Genomic DNA, 20,414 nt, shown 5'->3' with positions numbered 1-20,414 from the left:
CGTGACATGAGGTCATTTTTGTAGACATAACCAGCTTACCACAGGACTCCTAGTACAGTTTATTACTCTTATATAGGCTAAATTCAGTTAGTGAAAGAAGAAATTAATATGGAAATTATTAGCAGAGAAAATGTTTATAAAAGTTAGGGAAAGTATTTCTACTTTTTTAAAAAGTGTGAGCCACAATTTTTGTTACACATTACAATGCTGTCAGCAGATTGAAGGAGGTAAAAATTAATAGCGCTATACTGGCCATTTGTTCATTCACTGTGACATAATAGAGGGGTAAGTTAACAGTATATAAGGTACCATATTCTTGCCCTCAAAGTTCTTACAATCCAGCAGGGAAAATATCACAGGCACCCATTTAACTATTCATATAAGGTAAAATGCTGATAGCCATTTACAGGATCACATTATTGCTAAGTGTCTTTTATAAAAGTACAATGTCAGCATTCTATGATACCAGAGAACCTCCAAAGAACTGGAAATCTTTCAGTTACTATGGGAAGAAATAACAGGGGTTCACTTAGATAAAACCAGACTATCTCTGTGATATTAAATTATATTAAAGTAAAGCACTGAAATCAGTAGAATGATGCAAAACAGACCATTGAAGGATTCCTTCTGTTCCTATAATACAGGGGTATCAAACTCATTTTCACCAAGGGCCACATTAGCCTTGCAGTTGCCTTCAAGGGGCTGAAATAATTCTAGGACTATATAAATGTAACTACTCCTTAACCGTTAAGGAGTTGAAATTACATTCAGCCCTTTGAAGGCAACTTCAAGGCTGATATGTCCCCCAGTGAAAATGAGTTTGACACCCCTGATTATAATGGCTTCCTTCATGTGAGAAGCTCATAGGGAGTGATGTTGCATCAGTGGATGCTAGGGAAGAGACTCCCTAGATGCCAGACATCAGGTTTGGCTTACTCTTTGCCTCATTCATTGAATCAGTTCTCAAACTGAGTGCCTACTGTGCATCAAGTGTTGCCCCTTTCATTTTATTTCTGGAGGTCTATCTTCCTTTCCTTTCCCACATGATTTGGCCAGTTCACTGGTGACCTGAAATGCATCAAACTCAGTTCTCCCCTCTGGTGAGCTTAAGTGGAATTTAATAATCCTTGCTAAATTGTCTTGTGACTCTGTCATATGAATAAAGGCTACAGACTCTGGGTTAGATTATAAGCATCAAATTATTTTTACTGCAAAGGTCAGGCTGCTCTCTTGGCATTCTGTTGTGCTTGAAGGTTAGTCTCTGCATACTTGACCAAAACCATCCTGTCTGAGCTGTATTCAAAACAGATTTCAAAATATAGCCAGATTGAAAACCAGGCATTTGGAGATAAAAGGCTGTGTACTCTGACCCCCCTGGAAATAGCAAGCAGCTGCAGTGACTTTATGTGTGTATACAATAAATATATCATCATCTCCGGGAGACGATGGGCATTAAGCTCAGAACCTCTTGCTCCCAAAGCGAATGTCTGCTCTTCTTTTACACCTAGCTGCTCACATCAGAGGAAAGAATTGTTTCGTCCGAAATTACTTCTAATTTTGCTCGCCTGAGAAGTATAGCCCCTGGGGAAGCAGGACCTATCAGTAGAGTTTGGCTTCAAAAAAAGACATAATTTTATTCAGATAATGGCAGACACCTTCATCCTGGTTCTCTTTAACTTTTGTCTTTGTAATTTCCCATGAGCTCTCTTTCCAGCTCACTTCCTTTGGCCAACCCTGTTGTGAGTTCTTGCACTCCTGATGTATATATTTAATATGGTCATCAGTTCAAATTCTACAAGTAACATTCATATAATAACTTGGCATTTATATTCCTGCAAAAGTCAAATGGTGGGCTCTGATGCTATAAATTAACACCAGTCTATTGTCATGGTTATAATACCTTTAAACTGTAGAGGCTACGGTCACAAACTTCTAATAGCATGACTGTTCCTTTGGGCATAATTGTGGTCTCCTTCAAATTCCTTCAAAGAAATAGCAATGGTCAATTTTCTCTTCCAGGGAGGTCCTTATAGAGGAAAATGTAGTCAGGTTGCAATTTTGAAATTAATTCTTCTCTATGAGAATTGTACTAATAAATCTAGGGAAGCTGTGTACCCTGTTCGTTGCTCCTTTAAATGTCCAGCTTTCACCTATGACAGTCACACTGCTGATCCACTGTGTGCAGGACACTGTGTTCATTGATTGGGTTTTGTAGAGTAATCCACATCTCCTGCCCAAGCCCCCTGCAGCTAGTTATGTTTGCAAGACAAGGCAAGGTGAGCCTTTGGAGGAGAGCAGAGTAGAGCATGAAGTGGCTTAGGAAGGCATCATCTGGAATAATGATGAATACCAGCTAAGTCACTAAAACAGATCCAGAATGCTTTTTCCAGGAAAATTCAGTCATTCATTTAGGGGGCACACAAGTCACACTCCTTAATTTTTTAAACAGAATGACAGCTTAACCACTTTGTCTAATAGCTAAAACATGTGGGTCTCTCTTCATCCCACAACACAGACTATCTGCCTTCCATTTGTTCACCAGAGCACTCCATCTTTAAATATCTTTCCTATGGCTCCTAGCTGCATATAGGGATATGCCAGTGCTTGCCTAATAAATGCTGCCCCCAGGGAAGCAGGCCTTATCTATGGAGTTTGATTAGAAAGTGACATGATCATGTCTAAATAATGGCAGACATCTCTATCCTGGATCTCTTTAACCTCATTTGTCTTTCTAATTTACTTCATGCTCTCTCCTGTTCATTTGTTTTGGCCACTCCCATTTGGAAGTACATTCACTGCTAATGTAAGTGTCTAATATACTTGTCAGTTTAAGTTCTACTGGTAACATTCATGTAAGAATTTACCAACATCTTAAATTTTAGGTCTGCTCATTCTTGTTTCTCTGACCAGTGAGACAGAGAATTGTACTTTATACTTAGTAGTTTATACTTAGGCCTTCTGTGTAGTCTTGTTTGGTATTTATTTTGTGTGTAAATTTGCCCACCTCCACCCCTAGTAAATTATAAGCTCTGAGGAAAGTAACTCTCTTTTGCTTCTCTTGTGTCCCTGTCAGACACTAACACAAAGCACAATAGGGGCTCAATAAGTACTGTTTGTTCATTCATGAAAGTAGGAAATACCATCCAAATGGATTATACTGGTTTCTGAATTCCAGTGTACCCTTTTGTTATTCTCACAAGTAAAATTTTACTCTTGAGGTTGCATTGTTACATTATTCTGCCAGAAGCATAAATGTATTCTCTGTTTCTGTGCTCTGAGCTACAGTCAGAAATTCCTACTGTAGTGGCTTAAGGAATAGCTGAAAGAGTGACTGAAAACTCCGATCCACTGCATTCAGCAGGCACTGCCATCATTGAAAGAATAGCCCAAAGCCCTTTGCCTCTGTACCTTGACACCCTTTTTAACCCACATTCTCTTATGGAATAGTGGTGCTGCCTCTGCTAATTTTCACTTAACCTCACCATGCCTCCCTGTTTGCTTCAAAAAAAGAAAGAAAGGGAGGGAGGGAGGGAGGGAGGGAGGGAGGGAGGGAGGGAGGGAGGGAGGGAGGGAGGGAGGGAGGAGAGAGAGAAGAAAGAAACAAAAACCCATCAATATCGACCTGTCTTCCAGGGATGTTTTGAAGACATAATGTTGATAAGAAAACCTTCTCTATAGGAGAATATTGATGACAGTCATTTTGTAGCCACAAAAGGAGAGGGCACTCAGCAGTAATTGGGGGCCATGTTTAGCCACCCAACCACCCATTATCGTTAGTTCTCAGATTGATTCTAATGTATCATAGTAATGCAGCTTGTAATCCATCTGTTGGAGGGTAATTTATTGTCAGGTGGTGACTGTTAGTAATAACAAGCTGTTTGAACATTTTCAAAACATGAACATTCTTGTTTTTCTTCCTTCCATTGTTGGCAAGTCTACTTTTACACCTTTTTCCCTATCCTACTTTTTTCTATTATGTTGCATATCATGGTGGTGTTTTTATTCTTTAATTTAGTGTCTGGATGAACAGCTAGAACACAGGAGACTGATTGAGAAAAGCGGTTTTAGTAGCCATGTCCAATTTAAGAAGGGGAGTGGATTTTATCACTCTGCTGTATTAATGGACCTCATTCTTGCTATATTGAGTTTCTTTCCTTAATGCATTTGTATAAAAGCCCTTGCCTCTCCCATTAACCCCTATGGCTGGTGGTTAACTCATTACTGGGCATCTGTTGCCATAGCTGCAGCCACCTCAGATGGAGCCGTAGTGCTTAGCCCCTGCAGAGTCCATGTGGGGCTGGCCTGCTTGTTCCAGGCATCAGCTGTTAGGCAGAGAGCAAGAGCCTTGCAACCTCAGAGGTCAAACAGCCTGTTCCATGTGTTTACGACCTGTTTTTTTTTTTTAGCAGCAGATGGGCATGTGGCTGTCTAGTGACAAGGCTGGGAAACCTGTGGGAACATTACCAGCACCCTTTCTCTTGCACCGACCTAGGCACCCAAGCAAGTAGCCTAGTCCCATATTCAAAAAAATGATCACTATTTCCCCCTCTGTTGTTTGAAGCTCTTTCTTCAACACCTGTGGCAGCTGGAAATTGTGCACAACTTGCATCTGTTCACTGAAATAATTGCTAGCAGTTTATGGAGCGTCTCTTGTGTATATTTTTGCCAATTTACAGATTTGATCATATCACTTGCAGAATGGAAACGTGGGTTTCCACTGCTTACTCTCATTCTTGTAAAGCTTCAGAGAGAGATCCTTTAAAAAACAAAATGGAAATGACATGCAAATGATTATGTTAATATCACACAGGCAAAAGTCAGGACCTTCAGAAGGTTCCTCAGACACAAACTGATCAGGTAACGAGCAAGTTTTGCATACATTGCTATTTGAGTTACCAGCCAGCACCATCCTCTTGAGAAATGACTAAAAAGAGATAATGTTAGATGCCTGTAATATGTGACTTATTTTCTGCCCTAGGCTCCAGCACTGATGTGCTTTAGAGGAAACACAACTCCTACACATGCTGATTGGGCAGGTACAATGGGATTTAAGGAAGATGTTTCACTAGGTGGAAGTTTTCACATATACTAGTAATACAGATTTGGAAAAGAGAATTTAATTTTGTCTGTATTGTGCCAGCTTTGCTAGACAGGTGGCAAGGATGAAATGTGGATTAGCTTCAAACTTTGAAAATTCATAAGCATCTAGTCCACAGCTGTCCATCCTTTTGGCATCTGTGGGTCACACTGGAAGAAGAAGAGTTGTCTTGGGCTACACATTAAATACACTGAAATATGTAATCATTAAAAAAATCTCATAATGTTTTAAGTAAATTTATTATTTTGTGTTGGGCTGCATTCGTAGCCATTCTGAACCTTATGCAGCCTGTGGGCTGCAGGTTGGACACCCCTTGACTTTAACAGAACTGACATTACAGCATCAACAATAGCAACAAAGCAGCAGCATCATTAACAACTAACATTTATAGAGTATCTTACAGCTTTCTTTTTTTAATTTTTTAAAAATTTTATTTAGTTATTTTTTTTAATTTCTTTTTTTTAGACTTTATTTATTTATCTTTAGAGGGGAAGGGAAGGAGAGGAGAGATATATCAATGTATGGTTGCTTCTGGTACATCCCCTGCTGGGAACTGGCCCCTGCTGGGAACTGGCCTCCAACTCAGGCATGTGCCCTGACTGGGAATTGAACCGCGATACTCTGGTTCCCAGGCCCGCGCTCAGTCCACTGAGCTACGCCAGCCAGGGCCAGTTATTTTTCAAGTACAGTTTTTTCGTCTATTTCTCCCATCCCAGCCTCCCCCGCCCCTTGCTCCCCACCTCCCTCCCATTTCCACCCCCCTCCCATTTCCACCCCCCTTAGTTCTCGTCCCTGTGTCCTTCCTATTTGTTCCTCCAAATCCCTCCCCATTTTTCCCCTTAACTTCCCTTCCTTCTCCCCTCTGGTCACTGTCCCCTTGTTCTCTATTTCAGTGTCTTTTTTTTTCTGCTTGCTTGTTTGCTTTGTTGTTTAGCTTCCTGTTAAAGGTGAGATCATATGGTATTTGTCTTTCAACACCTGGCCTATTTCAGTCAGCATAATGCTTTCCAGTTCCATCCATGTTGTTGCAAAGGGTAGTAGCTCCTTCTTTCTCTCTGCAGCATAGAATTCCATTGTGTATAGGTACCACAATTTTTTGATCCATTCATTTACTGATGGGCACCTAGGTTGCTTCCAACTCTTGGCTATTGTAAATTGGGCTGCTATGAACATTGTGGTGCATAGGTTCTTTAATACTGATGTTTTAAGATTCTTAGGATATAATCCTGGTAGTGGAATTGTTGGGTCAAAAGGCAGGTCGACTTTTATTTTTCTGAGAAAATTCCATACTGTTTTCCATAATGGTTGTACCAGTCTGCAATCCCACCAACAGTGAATGAACTAGGGTCCCCTTTTCCCCCACACCCTCTGCAACATTTGTTGTTTGTTGCTTTGTTTATGATAGCCATCCTGACTGGTGTAAAGTGGTATCTCATTGTGGTTTTAATTTGCGTCTCTCTGATAGTTAACGATATTGAGCATCTCTTCATGTGTCTCTGGATGTTCTGTATGTCCTCCTTGGAGAAGTGTCTGTTCAAGTCCTTTTCCCATTTTTTAATTGGGTTGGGTGTCTTCTTAGAGTGGAGTCGTGTAAGTTCTTTGTATATTTTGGTTGGGAATCTCATCAAAATAAAAAGCTTCTGCAAGGCTAAAGAAAACAGTATTAAATTAGCAAGACAACCAACTGTATGGGAAAACATATTTGCCAATGATACGTCAGACAAAGGTTTAATCTCCAAAATATCTTACAGCTTTCAAAACAATTTTACAATTATTAATCTCTTGCTTAACCATCTTATCCACCCTGTAATATCACTATCATTTTTGTTTACATTTTTGTGATGAGGAAACCAAGGATCAGAGACATTAAGTGACATCTCCAAAGTCACACATCATAGTCTTCTGACTTCAACCCCCTCAGGTGTTCTTACTAAGCAATATGCACAGCCTTGTCATCCTGATCTCTAGCCCACTGCCACTCCCATGTCCCCAATCCTCCAGGTAAACAAATTAAAGTCCATGCATGGATTTGCTAGAAAAAAAACAAAATGAAAGTGGCCATGTTACAAAACAAATACTGTCTTTCCAGATGGGTTTACTACTAAATGATCTCTTTGACACTCATGTTTGCTCATAGATCACTAACTACTGGACAAGTTGGGTGGGGGGAATGAGGGAGGGGGAGGAATGTGAGGGAAAACAGCATGAACTAAAGCTTCTGGCAACTAAAGAATACTACAGAAACTCAGATAAAACCTTTCTAAAGAGACAGCCTCATTATATGTAGTAGTACTGTAAAGATAAGCAAGAAATGATTAACAAAATTTAGAATAGTAGTTATCTCTGAGGAGAGATGGAAGGAATCAGGGAGAGGCACATGGTGACCTTTAAAGGTAATAGTTATATTCTTTTTCTTAAACTGCATGTTGATTATACAATTTTCATTGCATCATTGTTTTATGCTTTATGCTTATATTTTATAAATCCTCCTTTATATCTACTCTATTTAACTTAAGCAATGAGTGTGAGTCAGTGGAAAATAGAGTGTGATATACAAAAATAAGCTATATTTTTAAGGGACAGTACTCTTAGAAATCTAAGTTCACTTTGATAACATCTTCAGCCAGTCTGCCCTGATGATGTTTCCCAATGACATAACAATTAGTTTCCCGAGAAGTTGTGATTTTTTTAGGAAAGCGTGCCTTTCCAGAATTTTCCTGGGGATCATTGAGTATTTCAGCTGTCTTGCTTCCTCCCCTCTCCTCCTCCCCTTTTCTAACAGTGAACTTCTAGCTTCTAGGAGAGCAAAAAACAGAGGTATGGTCATTTGAGAATTTGAAGTTAAGTGTTTAAACTGTAACCATGAATTTATGGGTACTTACCCAAAGACTTAATTATCTTTACAGCTTTCCTTGGGGTTGGATCTGACAGAGAATACAGTGAACTGGTGGGCATATGTATTTATTGTCATCACTGGTTGGTTTCTCTCTGGCCATCTAGGCATGCTATAAGCACAGGCTGACAGGAATTATGCCTTTTCTTCCATGTGGAAATAAGTATATAAGCAAATACTCCCAGCCAGATTTTCTTTCCAATTCATTATTTTCAGGGAATTCACCCTTTGTAATCATTTTCAAATCAAATTTGTTCTATCAGTCCCTGAAGGTTTGCTCTGAAGATCATCAACAACTTAGCTGTCTTATTTTTTAACACCTTTATGTCTTCTCCACGTCAATGCCAAATTTAAAAAGAAACACATAAAAGGATGAAAAGTGATGTCACTAGTGGCCTGGAGATTCACTCAAGAAGAAAATTTAAGTTACAACAAAAGTGGATAACAGGAAGAGCAGTCAATAAATCACATATGTTTGTTTTGTGGCCTACTATTGTCGTATTGCTACAGGAGAACTATTAAATGAAATTGGGCAAAATACGTCATATGTAAGAATTATTTCAGGAAAGGCACTATTATTAATACTGTCCCAGAATCACAAACTGATGACCAAATCACTTGCACATGGATTGTCCCTCAAGTAGACTGCTATAGCTGGTGTTCTCTGCCCAACTGTCATGGAGGTCAAAGCCATGGCCATAACCTCCGTCTGTTTCATCGAGAAGCTGGTGATAAACAGCAAGTTCTTCTCTTGCCTACCCTATAGCCTTCTGTCCTTATCACCTGGGGTGATTAAGAGAGAAAGAGCGTGGCTGAAAAGGCCATCCATATTTTTGGAGGAAAAAATGCCAATTGGGTTTTAACAGCAGATCTGATGGATTGGGGGTGTATATACAGTGGAGGAAGAGGGTAACACCAGAAAACCTTTCAAAGAATTCATTAGCAGTACCACTTGTTTTAAAAAATGCATCAGTCAGATGAGATGCATATGAATTAGTCCTGCTCTTCTTTCTGACAGTGTTCTTGGTAGAGAACTGGTTAAAGAGAAGCCATCTTGTTTTTTTTTAGTTTAAATATACTCCCCATTATTATTAATGGCTGGTCCCCATACTGGTACTGTCCTATTCTTTACACCTGAAGGAATTATAACACTCTTCTCTCTTTTCACCTGCAGTGGCACCTGTTTTCCCTAAGCTATCAGGGGTAATGTTCACTATGGTTAATATATTAATAATAATTTCTAGTATTCTACTACCACTTACTGAAGCTAGGCACTGCAGTGAGCACCTTTTCGCATTTTTTTCTCCTTTACTCCTCACCACAGCCTTATGAGAAAGGTACTATTATTATCCTAATTTTTTAAAGATTTTATTTATTTATTTTTAGAGAGAAGGGAAGGGAGGGAGAAAGAAATGGAGAAAAACATCAATTGTGGTTGCTTCTCATGCACCCCCTACTGGGGGCCTGGCCTGCAACCCAGGCATGTGCCCTGACTGAGAATCAAACTGGTGACCCTTTGGTTTGCAGGCCCATGCTCAATCCATTGACCTACACCAGCCAGGGCTATTATCCTAATTTTTCAGATGCGGAAAATGAATAACAGAGACATTATATCACTTCCTTAGCATTATGTAGCTAAGTGGTGGGTCAGGGTTAGAATTCAGATATGTTTTTCTTCTTTCAGGGTCACACAGCATCAAAGCTTGAGAGTTTGTCATGCTTGGTCTATCCAAAGGCATTATGGAGTTTGATGGAAGTGTGCTGCAGAAAAAAAAAAGTCACTTTAAAACATGAAGTTGGAGGGGAGCAGTGCAAAGTTCTATATACTAAAGGTTTCTGATTATTTGTCAAATTAAGGTACAGTTTGAAAACTCAAGTAGGGCTGCCTATACAAAAAACTAGAAGGGGGCCAGGCCTGCTAGCCCAAAGCAGAGCCATTAATCACTGCCTCATGCATCTCTATGTGTATATATAGCATTGCCCTTAATATTTGAGATAGCTAGTTCTCAAGCCAAAGTTCCCATTATCATTAGGATTTAACACTTAACTTGTTTATAGTGGTCATGGGCAGTCTCCCACCCTCCTGACTTAGGTCATGGCCTTGTAGTTAGTGACTTGCAGAGCAAGTCAACATTATAGTCTAATGCCATCCTCTGAAAGTCCAACCAACTGGAAAATACAAAATGATTCCAATTTTTAAACATTCTACTTGTAGGAGAGAGGAATAATAAGTAAAGTGATATGAAAATATTCTCCACAAATGCTCATCCTCCCAAATAAGTCTATGCTAGTTTTTATACTTAACACAAATATAGCCTTATCTTCTACACATTTTAAGATATCCACAGTACCATAATTGGCTTATCTTTCAAAACTCACCTTAAAGTCACCTTCTACAGCTTTCTATCACTTCCTCTATGCTTCCCTTTGTCCTCCAGTCCCACCTCCTTCCTAACAGAGTAACTGTATCCTCCTTCTTCTTATCTCTCTTTTTAGCCATTAGCAAACTATACAAGTTTTTCTTTTCTGTCTGTCTCTCCTGTTACTATATGAGCCCTTCAAAGGTCAGGAACACATGGACTCTTTACCTTGATATTACCCAATAGTGATGAATTTAACATGTTTGTTAAATTAATATTCAGGTGATTCTGATATACATGATGGGAGTGCACTTGACAGACACAGATGTAAGGGTTTGTTACACAGCAAGTGAACAGTTGAGCTAGAGTTCAAACTCAGCCCTCCTGATTCTACATCTAGTTCATGCTATATTTATCTTCATTGTACTCTATCTTCTATGGCAAACAAGTGGACCGAAAGATGTTGGAAAGATTTTTTCAGCAATAAGGGCTAAAGCAAAAATGGCTTGTGAATTAGCCCCAGGACGATTCTTTTTTTCCCCTCAAAGAGACCTCGCCAGACGTCCAACAGTGTAGCAGCAGAGTTTCCAAGTCATGTCTTATGCAACGTACCTCATAAGGAAAGCATAGACCACAGAGCTGTGGGAACTTACAGAGCCCATTCTTTTATTTTTTCTTTCTCTATTCTGCCCTCAACCCTAGTCATACCATTAACTTAAAGAGCATGCTCAGTACCTGAAATTCAATTAGTTGATCTGTTAAATATTGTTTTCTAGCTGAAAACCAGTAGCTACAACATTTGGGATCCTGACAGAAATATTAATATGTCTGTTTCAAAACCAGGAAAAGAACTACATGACTTAACAGGCAATTAGTGCAGATGTTAAAAGAGCTAGGTTAAGATAGCATTTTTGCCACCCCATTTATGCTTTCAATGTTGTTATCTAAATAGTAAGTGAGGAAATATGGAATGAATGTGATGACACAGTCCTAAAGACTAGAGGGAGTAATAGTCCACTGGTATTTCAGAATCCCAAGAAGCCAGGGATGCAGAATTAAGGATCTTACTTAAGAGAACCTGTCTAGTGTGGTTAGTCACTGCTCTTACTAACTGAGGAAACCCTCCAAGGTTCCTGTGGTGGAACCTACCAGTATTCCAGGACCCCTACATCCAACCTCAGTCTATTCTCCTGGCTCACATCTAGCTAAAAACCTTGAAGTGACAGGCTATTCCTGAGATTCTTCAACCCGTGCCAGGCCACTCAGAAAAGAAGGTCCCTGGCTTTAGCTAAGTGGGAGAAGAAACCCCCAAATGGCAAATGAACAGTTTTTTTCCTAACTGGAAAAAAGGAAGGGAAAGATAAAGGAAGTTGGAGTAAGATTATGATTGAGTACTTGCTGTGTGTCAGATGTCCAGCCCAGCATTCTTTATACAGTAGTGATGATATATAGCAATGATAAATAAGAGTGTGGTCTCTAGAGCCATACTGCCTGAATTTGAATTTCAACTGCAGCATCAACTCCATATGTGACCTTGGGCAACTTCTTAACTTCTTTGTGTTTAATTTTCCTTATCTGTAAAATTGGGTCTAAGATAAATATTATCTATCTCATGGGATTATGAGGATTAGATTACTTAATACATATAAAGCCTTAAAAACGGTGTTTTGTACATAATAAGAATTTAAGGTAATATTAGGAATCAACATTATTATCATTAGCTTAGTATCTGAGAGGTAGGTTTCACTATCTCCAAGTACAGGTGAATGAATAGGCTACAAAATATGCGGAACTTGCCTCAAGTCAGAAAGCTAGTAAGTAATAAGGCCCAGATTTGATTTTAGATCTCTCTGGTATCAAGGTCTTTATTCCTTCCACTATGCCTGTTGCCTTTATTCATATAAGATATATACTGTGTGTTCCTTGGAGAGGTACATACCAAACCATGTGGACTTCTTCCCTGATATACTCCCACCTCCACTGCAACTGCTGTCTGGAAGTCTGTCTTAGTGCCCTAGCCTCTTATAGATCTAGTTAAAAGTCCTGAGCATCCTTATAACTGCTCCAATATGCACTATGGATGTGGTTATCTCTATGACTATCCAGCTTATAGACTAAAACAGTGAATCTTCCAGGATGAGTGAGGCTCAGTTTGTGAAAGCACCCCCTACCCTGAGGTTTTCAGCTGCATACCTTGAGGATCAAACTACTATCTCCCACTGCACACCCCACCACATCCAGTTTATGTGAGAATGATTCCCTACTATATAGGCTAGCATAAAAACCTTCTCTTTCCCTTTTCTTTTTCCTTTCACCTCTGCAAGGAAGCATGTGTTGTGACATCTCAAGGTCTCCTTGATCTTTCCTTGGTAACACTCAGAAGGAGACAAAGCCCTTGCCTAATAGCGTCATCTCTCTTAAACTGCCTGGGAGCCTTGTCTTACAGAAGTCTCCCTGAGCTCTCTAACCCTACATAACAATGATGCAAGCTGTGGCATCTCTGCTGGTGACGTCCGTGGTCAGAGAGGGAGCGGGGCTTCAGTGCACTGTTCACAAACAATGATGGATTGTTACTTTTCAAAGAAAATGAATAGGGATTCAAAATAACACCTACAATGCACAATATATTGCTTCATGAACAATAAATACCAAACAGAAAAACCTTGATTCCTAGGCTTAATGCAGACCCAAAATATGATTTACCCTGCTGTTTCCTTTCTTTAGGCAGAGACAGAAAGCACAATGTCATTTAGTTCAACCCTGCCCTTGTACTGTAGTTTTTCACAGGAAATACTTCTTGAGTGCCTACTGTATGGGTGTGATATGCTAAAGATGGGGATTTCTTCTGTGTTCCATGCAAGCATTTTCTAAACTTCTTTTTCCTTTATCTCTTTCCTTTCTCATGATATTCCTAGTGCTATTTCCAAGACCACTCTGTAAACAGTAACCTGTCAGTCTTCCACAGCACATGGACTCCCCACCATGTAACAAAATTATTTTGAATGAAGTTAAGACAACTAAGTGCTGCTAGAGTCATGATACTGAAAACACAAAATGAACTTTTTGGACAATGCAATAGTTAAGAGCATGAATTGTGGAGCCAAACTACTTGGGTTTGAACCCTAGCTCCACTGCAGTCTAGCTGTATGACCATGAACAGCTTGCTTAAACTATCTGTTCCTAGTATCTCAGCAGTAAAATGGGGATAATGACAGGAATAATGAGAGGTTGTAATTCACAGATTGTTGTGAGTTTTAAGTTAATGTACATAAAGTGCCTAGAATATTGCCTGGCACGTACAAGTAATCAATAACTTAACCATCATTAGTAATGCTATAATTACTGTCATTAATACTATTATTCACCATTTATATATGTCTTCATATACTCCAAAGGTCCAGTGTCTCACCCAGCTTAGGACCACTATCTTCTTTCTGCAGAAATGACTAGAAACCTATGTCCATGGTTCAGAACCACACAATGCAAAGAAATTTTATGTGGATGTGGGTCTGTGAAATAAGCATTGAAGGTAAGCCACACTTTGTACACTTGCTAAGTTCTTACAAAGTACACTTATTTCAAAGTACACTTATTGGCACCAATTTTGAGCTAGTCACTGTAGAATATTACAAAAGCAATTGAGGTTTATATAGCCTTCCCTCAAGGAATTAACAAATATGGCAGCTAAATGCACATTTATTTTAGCAAATTTAATCATCTTAAGTTCTCAAAAAATTCCAGTCAGTTCCTTCTTACTCATAAAGAATTTCTCTGTGAAGAAAATTATCTTACTATCTCCAGATTTATTGTTCTTAGAGTTTGTTTTTCTTTAATTGTGATTTTTTTCATATCATCAGCATGTTAGGATTATAATACCTCGAATTACCATCATTTGATCTTCCTCACACTCTTCATTTAAAATGATTAATATTCTGTCCTCAGAAGAAAAACACCAAATGACATTTTATCTTCATATAACAATAGAGTAGTGTCCCATTCTGAATAGCTTGGCACCTGCTTCTGGGAAAAAGAATGTCTATGCAGGACTCTCTTATACATACTCCTATATTTCTTCATTCATTTATTTAAAACAGTTTATTGAACATCTATTCCATGTGAGACATGGTGTCTAGGTAGTAATAATAACAAGGAGGAATAAGGGATTCCAGAGTCTAGGGTGATATATAGACATAGAAAGAGGTGATAAAAATATAATCTAGTAAGGGCTATAATAGTAATGTGTTCAGTGAGCTAGGAGAACAGAGAAAGTAAATGGGCTCTTTGAGAGGAAGTTTAGTGTCACAAATCAGACTATGGGTATTGACATCAGGACTGCCTAGGTTCATGTTTCTGTTCTACAACTTTTAGCTGTGTGATATTGAGCTGATGACTTAAACTATCTGTTCCTCATTTTCATATTCATATGGTATATTATAATAATTCATATATATTCTGTGCCTTTCAATAGATTTTATGACCTTCAAGGGCTGGGACCCCCATCATCATTATCATCTTAACTATTACCATATTATTATTACCACTTACCAAGTACACAATATGTGTCAAGGGACATGAATAGAGGACTTATGGGCATAGACAATGCGGGGAGAATTGACCATGGGAGTGGGGGTATGGGGCAGGGGAGAGCAAGAGCGGAAAAGGCAGGACGGCTGTAACTGAACAATCAATCAATCAATAAATAAATATTCAAAAGTAAAAAAAGAAGCCATGCTAAATTGTTTACCCACATTTTCTAATTTAATTTTCAACAAACCTATCAGGCAGATACTATCATTTTCTAATTTTTTCATTTGCCTTTTTCCTCATCAAGCCCAGTTTTTATTCAGAGCACTTGCCACAATATGTAATTATTTTATTTTCATTTGTATTTTAATGTGTCCCTCCTGCAGTGGAATATAGTTTCGTAATACCAAAGATGAGGCCTATTTGACTCACCTTAATGTTTTCAACAACTAAAATGTTGCTTTACACATAAAAAATGTTCAGTGAATGTATGGCAAATATGGAAAGAAGACTGGAATGAAAACCAACAATAAAGAAAATGAAAGAAAAGAAAGAGAGAATGAGCATGTTATAGTTACTAGTAGTAGAGCTAGACTCTGGTCCAGGGTCATATGATACCCAAATCCATGTTCTTGATCACTAGACAGGATTGCTTTCTACTCTGCTTGTTGACAAAATCCTTTCTCAATTTTGCATAAAACTATGTAACAAAATTACAAGTAGCATAAAAACCAATGGACATAAACCTGGGCATAAGAAAGAGAATTACAGGAGAGTAAATTATCAGAGGAGAGCTTTTTTATTAATAAAAGAATATATTGTGCCTGGCTGGTGTAGCTCAGTGGATTGAGCACAGGCTACAAACCAAAGAGTCACTGGTTCAATTCCCAGTGAGAACACATGCCTGGCTTGGGGACTAGGTCCCCAGGGGGTACCACATGAGAGGCAAACACACATTGATATTTCTCCCCCTCTCTTCTTCCATCCTTTCCTCTGTAAAAATAAATAAATAAAATATTAAAATATATATATATATATTGTAATTGGTAAGATGGCACAAACATACTAAACTTGTTTCAAAGGAAATATTTGAAATAATTAACTGTACTACAGGATGGGTGTATCACCCACCCTATACCTACACGTACAGTGTGTGTGGTCTTCAAGATCAAATAACTTATTCAGTAATTGACTAGTTAATCACTTAAGCATAAACAATGCAGTGGAAGGGATTTAATAGTTATGGAATGATCCCTACTTAAAGTGGATGATCACTTCCAAATCTTTTATTATTTTAGTGCTAATGAACTTTTGTTCCAAGTGCCGCATCTTCAATCAACTTACCTAGAAGGCACTCATTCACAACCACAGCGATCTCCTGAGGAGTTTCCACACAAGTGGAACAATAGAGCCAGTATAGCAGGATAGGTTCTTCAGACTTGGGTGAGGTATTTTGAAGAGCATTTATCAAACATTAGCACTTACCTTCGCTCATGGGAAAATGAAAAATCTCTTTATTTAGTGACATGGGACTACTTTCATAAAACACTTAAATGTGGATGTTCATTGCTGGATGTTCATTTTTAATCTGGAAAGTGAATCAGTCCAGGACTTAACTTTTGCACTATTAAATGATGATTCCAAATAGATGCTTATCACAACATGCTTTGTTAGTGCAAACCTTAAACCCAGATTGCCACCAGAAATAATTATCTGGGATTTTTCTTTTTTTAATTTTTTTTAATTTAATTGTTATTCAAGTACAGTTTTCTGTCTTTTACTCCCATCCCAGCACACCCCTGTTAATGCTCCCCAGCTCCCTCCCATTTCCACCCCCCTTAGTTTTTGTCCATGTGTCCTTTTTACTAGTTCCTGTAAATCCTTCCCCTTTTTCCCCTGAAATTCCCTCCCCTCTCCCCTCTGGTCATTGTCCCCCTGTTCTCTATTTTAGTGCCATTGTTTTTTATTTTGCTTGCTTGTTTGTTTTTGTTGTTTAGCTTCCTGTTAAAGGTGAGATCTTTCTTTGAAAGTAAAAATTTACAAGTTTCTGTATATGTGTGATTATATGTATATGAGAAACAGGTAATAGCTAATGAAATTAAACTGAATTACTAGTTGGGTGAATCTATCTCTGGTTTTAACTCCTAAGTAAATTCCTCCAGGTAAATTAGATGCTTTGGAGGGACAATCAGTTTAGCAATCATACCATTCCTTTAAAGACAAATCTATCATTCCAAAAAGGTATACAAATAATCAATGAGTATCATTGCATAGATTGCTTATTGTGCCCCAAGTCAATATAAGTTGATTTTCTTTATCCATCCATTCAAATATTTCTTGAAACCTACTGTATACTAGACACTGAACTAAGAAATGGGGAAACAGAAATGACCAAAACCCAGTCCCTGATCTAAACAAATAAAATCAGAAACAAAAGACAAGTGACATTCAACACCACAGCAATACAAAGAATTATAAGGATCTAAAGAAACATGCAGGCTAGCAGAAGAGAGATATGTATCCAATAACAACAATTCAAAGCAGTTGATGATAAGTATACAATTGTTCTTGCTTCCTGGAATGCTCTTCAACACTAACTCTCTATTCACTACCTGGAGGAAAATCCAATCCCTCCTTAAAGATTCATTCCAGGGATTCTTTGCCAGTGAAGGCTTTCCTGCCAATTCACCTCCTCCGCCCGCACTCCTCCCAACCCTAAATACATATATCTAAACCCATTTCAGAAGATTTAATTACTCCCCTATTCCCATAGCACTTTACTCATAGTTTTATTACAACACTTATTCAATAATTTGTATGGGTTGTTTATATGTCATATCTCTCACTGTATTGTGAGTTCTTCCATAATAACAAATGAGGGTTTTTTTCATCTCTCTATTCTTGTTCACTAGCACAGAAACTGGCATATAGTAAAGTAGAAGTTTGGTTTGGGGAGGAGTGAGAGAATAAGCAAACAAATGAAAATCAAATTATATATACAGGTTATGAAAACACATAAGAGTGAATAATTCATTCCAGTGAGGTGGCTCCAAAGGCAAGGTGACAATGAAATGACCCTTAAAAAATGAGTAGGATTTGACAGGTAGAGATAAGTGCTGGGGAAGGGGAGGGAGATGAGAAGGACACTTAGGAAAGAACTCCTTAAGACTTTAAGAACTGGACTTCCAGCCAATGTGGAGGTGTAAGTAGATACACTTTGCCTCCTCACACAACCAAAAGAAGAACAGCAACTTAACAACAAAAAAGCAACCAGAACTGACAGAAAATTAAACTGTATGGAAGTCCTACACCCAAGGAGTTAATGAAGAAACATTCATCCAGACTGGTAGGAGGGGTGGAGACAGGCAGCTCTGGTGGAGAGGACTCTTGGCAAGTTGGCAGCTGGCAGAATGGGCAGTCTCCTATTGGCACAGGGATAAACCAGGAGGAACAACAGGGAAGCAAGACAGACTGAGCAACCCAGGGATCCAGAGTAGGGAAACAAAGCCTCAAAACCTCTGACTGAAAAAAACCTGTGAGGGCTGAGACAGCAGCAGGAGAAACTCCTAGCCTCACAGGACAGTTCATTGGAGAGACCCACAGGGTCCTAAAACGTACACAAAACCACCCACCTGGGAATCAGCACCAAAAACGCCCAATTTGCTTGTGGGTAGGGGAGGAAGTGACTGAAAGCCAGCCAAAAGCTGAGCAGGCAGCATTGTTCCCTGTCAGACCCCTCCCCACATAGTGTTACAACACAGCAACGTAGATTGCCCCATTCTGCTGAACACACCTAAGGCTCCGCTCCTTACAACATAACAGGTACACTGAGACAAAGAAATATGCCCCAAATGAAAAAACAAATCAAAGCTCCAGAATAAATACAACTAAGTAATGAAGAGATAGCCAACCATTCAGATGCACAGTTCAAAACACTGGTAATCAGGGGAGCTTTAGGAAGATGGTGGCAGAGTAGGACAAAGGATTTTGCTTCCCCCCACGCACTAGAGAAAAATCGGGCTGATCTGCGGAGGAGCACAGCAGACAGCCAACAGGGACCCAGCATATAGGAAGGTAGGACTCCAGAAATTGGAGCAGACTCTGTATGACCAGAAGGTGAGGAGAGACAGCTGGAGGTCAATAAGGTCCCAGGCAGCACCAGGCCCGGCCTCCCCAGGGCCTGGGTTGGTCTGCCTCAGTCTCTGGGAGCCAAAGGCTGGCTCAAGGACCTTGGGAGAGAGCCAGTCACCAGCTGGGCACAGTTTGAAAAAACTCCCTACCCAGCTGGGCGCAGTTTGAAAAAAAGCCAAGAGAGATCTGTTTGCTTGGAGTATCAGGGAGAGGAGTGGGTATGAAGAAGCAAAACAGAGAGCTTTGATCACACGCAGTCCGTAGACTCTGGCTTGGGAGAATTGAGAGTCACCCTTGCATCCCCCATTGCACTGGGCCTGGGCCGGGTCTGCTGGGTCTGCCCCAGACTCTGGGAGTGTGAGCTGAGGGCTGGATGCAACGCCCCTGGAAGAGAGCCAGTCACCATCTCCCTCCCTACCCAGCCTGGCGCAGTTTGAAAAATGCCAGGAGAGATCTGTTTGCTTGGATTGTCAGAGAGAGGAGTGAGTATGAAGAAGCAAATCAGAGAGCATTGATCACATGTAGAGTCTGTGGTCACTGGCTTGGGAGAATCCAGAGTCACCTTTTTGATCCCACATAGCACTGGGAATGGTTGGTGCCAGGGCAGGCGGGACCAGAGATGTGTGTCCACACCCCAGGCCAGGACTGTGAATCCTGGGGAAAGTCTGCTTTCAGTGGGGCGCTGAGGAGAGGATTTTGGGAGAGCAATCATAAGACCAGCTAAGTTCACCGAGAAGGGAGAAAGACAGCACTAATCAACCCTCAGACTGCTTCAGCTAGTGTGACCAGAATAAAAGGCTTGACCAGCTGGAAACTAAGAAGAGGGTGTTTTTGTTGTTGTTTTTGTGGGGTTTTTTTGTTTTAAATAATCTTTCATTTTTTAACTTTATTATTGTTTTATCTTTCAATACTTTTACCCTCTCTCTTCTCGTTCCTTGTTTTATTCCTTCGTCTTTTCTTTCCAAACCTACCACATTCTCTTCCCTTCTGCTGCCTTTTTTTCTTTCTTTTTGACCCCCTCCCCCCCAAGTGAGACAAAAGAGTTGGAACAGCAAAAAGACCAGAGTTGGACTCAAAGAGGGGGTATCTCAACAGTAGAGACAGACAAAATTCACTTTGCTATAACAGAAAAAGTTACAAGTTACTGCATATTTGAATTTTTTCATTATTTCTTCATTATTATTGCATCTTTTATTTTAATAGTAGCTCTATATTCCTCTTCTTTCTGTATAGTCTTCTTTACCTTGGCTGGATATATTGTATCACTTGACAGGTTTCCCCTGTCCCCTCAACCATAGTGTATTGCTAATTTACTGTCCTTTACTTCCCCTTGCCCAGTTAGCAAACTATTGAAAGTCCAATACTCCCTAATCTTGTTATATCATAGATTCTGTTGTATGATTGTTGC

The 20,414-nt window shown here is 39.5% G+C and overlaps 1 protein-coding gene across 6 annotated transcripts in view; it reads left to right on the top strand.

The window, feature by feature from the left end:
* The window catches only part of ENOX2 (ecto-NOX disulfide-thiol exchanger 2), a 426,329-nt gene that overhangs the window by 261,760 nt on the left and 144,155 nt on the right, over nucleotides 1-20,414 (top strand). For 3 of the 6 annotated variants that reach the window (XM_053662315.1, XM_053662313.1, XM_053662314.1), the window contains exon 4: nucleotides 13,792-13,880. The exons of the other annotated variants lie outside the window; for them this stretch is intronic. In XM_053662315.1, coding sequence (XP_053518290.1) covers nucleotides 13,808-13,880 — 73 coding nt within the window. In that variant the 5' untranslated portion in view covers nucleotides 13,792-13,807. The remainder of the gene's footprint in view (nucleotides 1-13,791; nucleotides 13,881-20,414) is intronic. 6 annotated transcript variants of the gene reach the window in all.

The sequence above is a fragment of the Artibeus jamaicensis genome, unplaced genomic scaffold (assembly GCF_021234435.1).
Source record: "Artibeus jamaicensis isolate MK-2021 breed Jamaican fruit bat unplaced genomic scaffold, CSHL_Jam_final contig_240, whole genome shotgun sequence".
Classification (NCBI taxonomy): Eukaryota; Metazoa; Chordata; class Mammalia; order Chiroptera; family Phyllostomidae; genus Artibeus; species Artibeus jamaicensis.
Note: the sequence above shows the minus strand (reverse complement) of the source record. Positions and strands in the feature narration are given on the sequence as shown.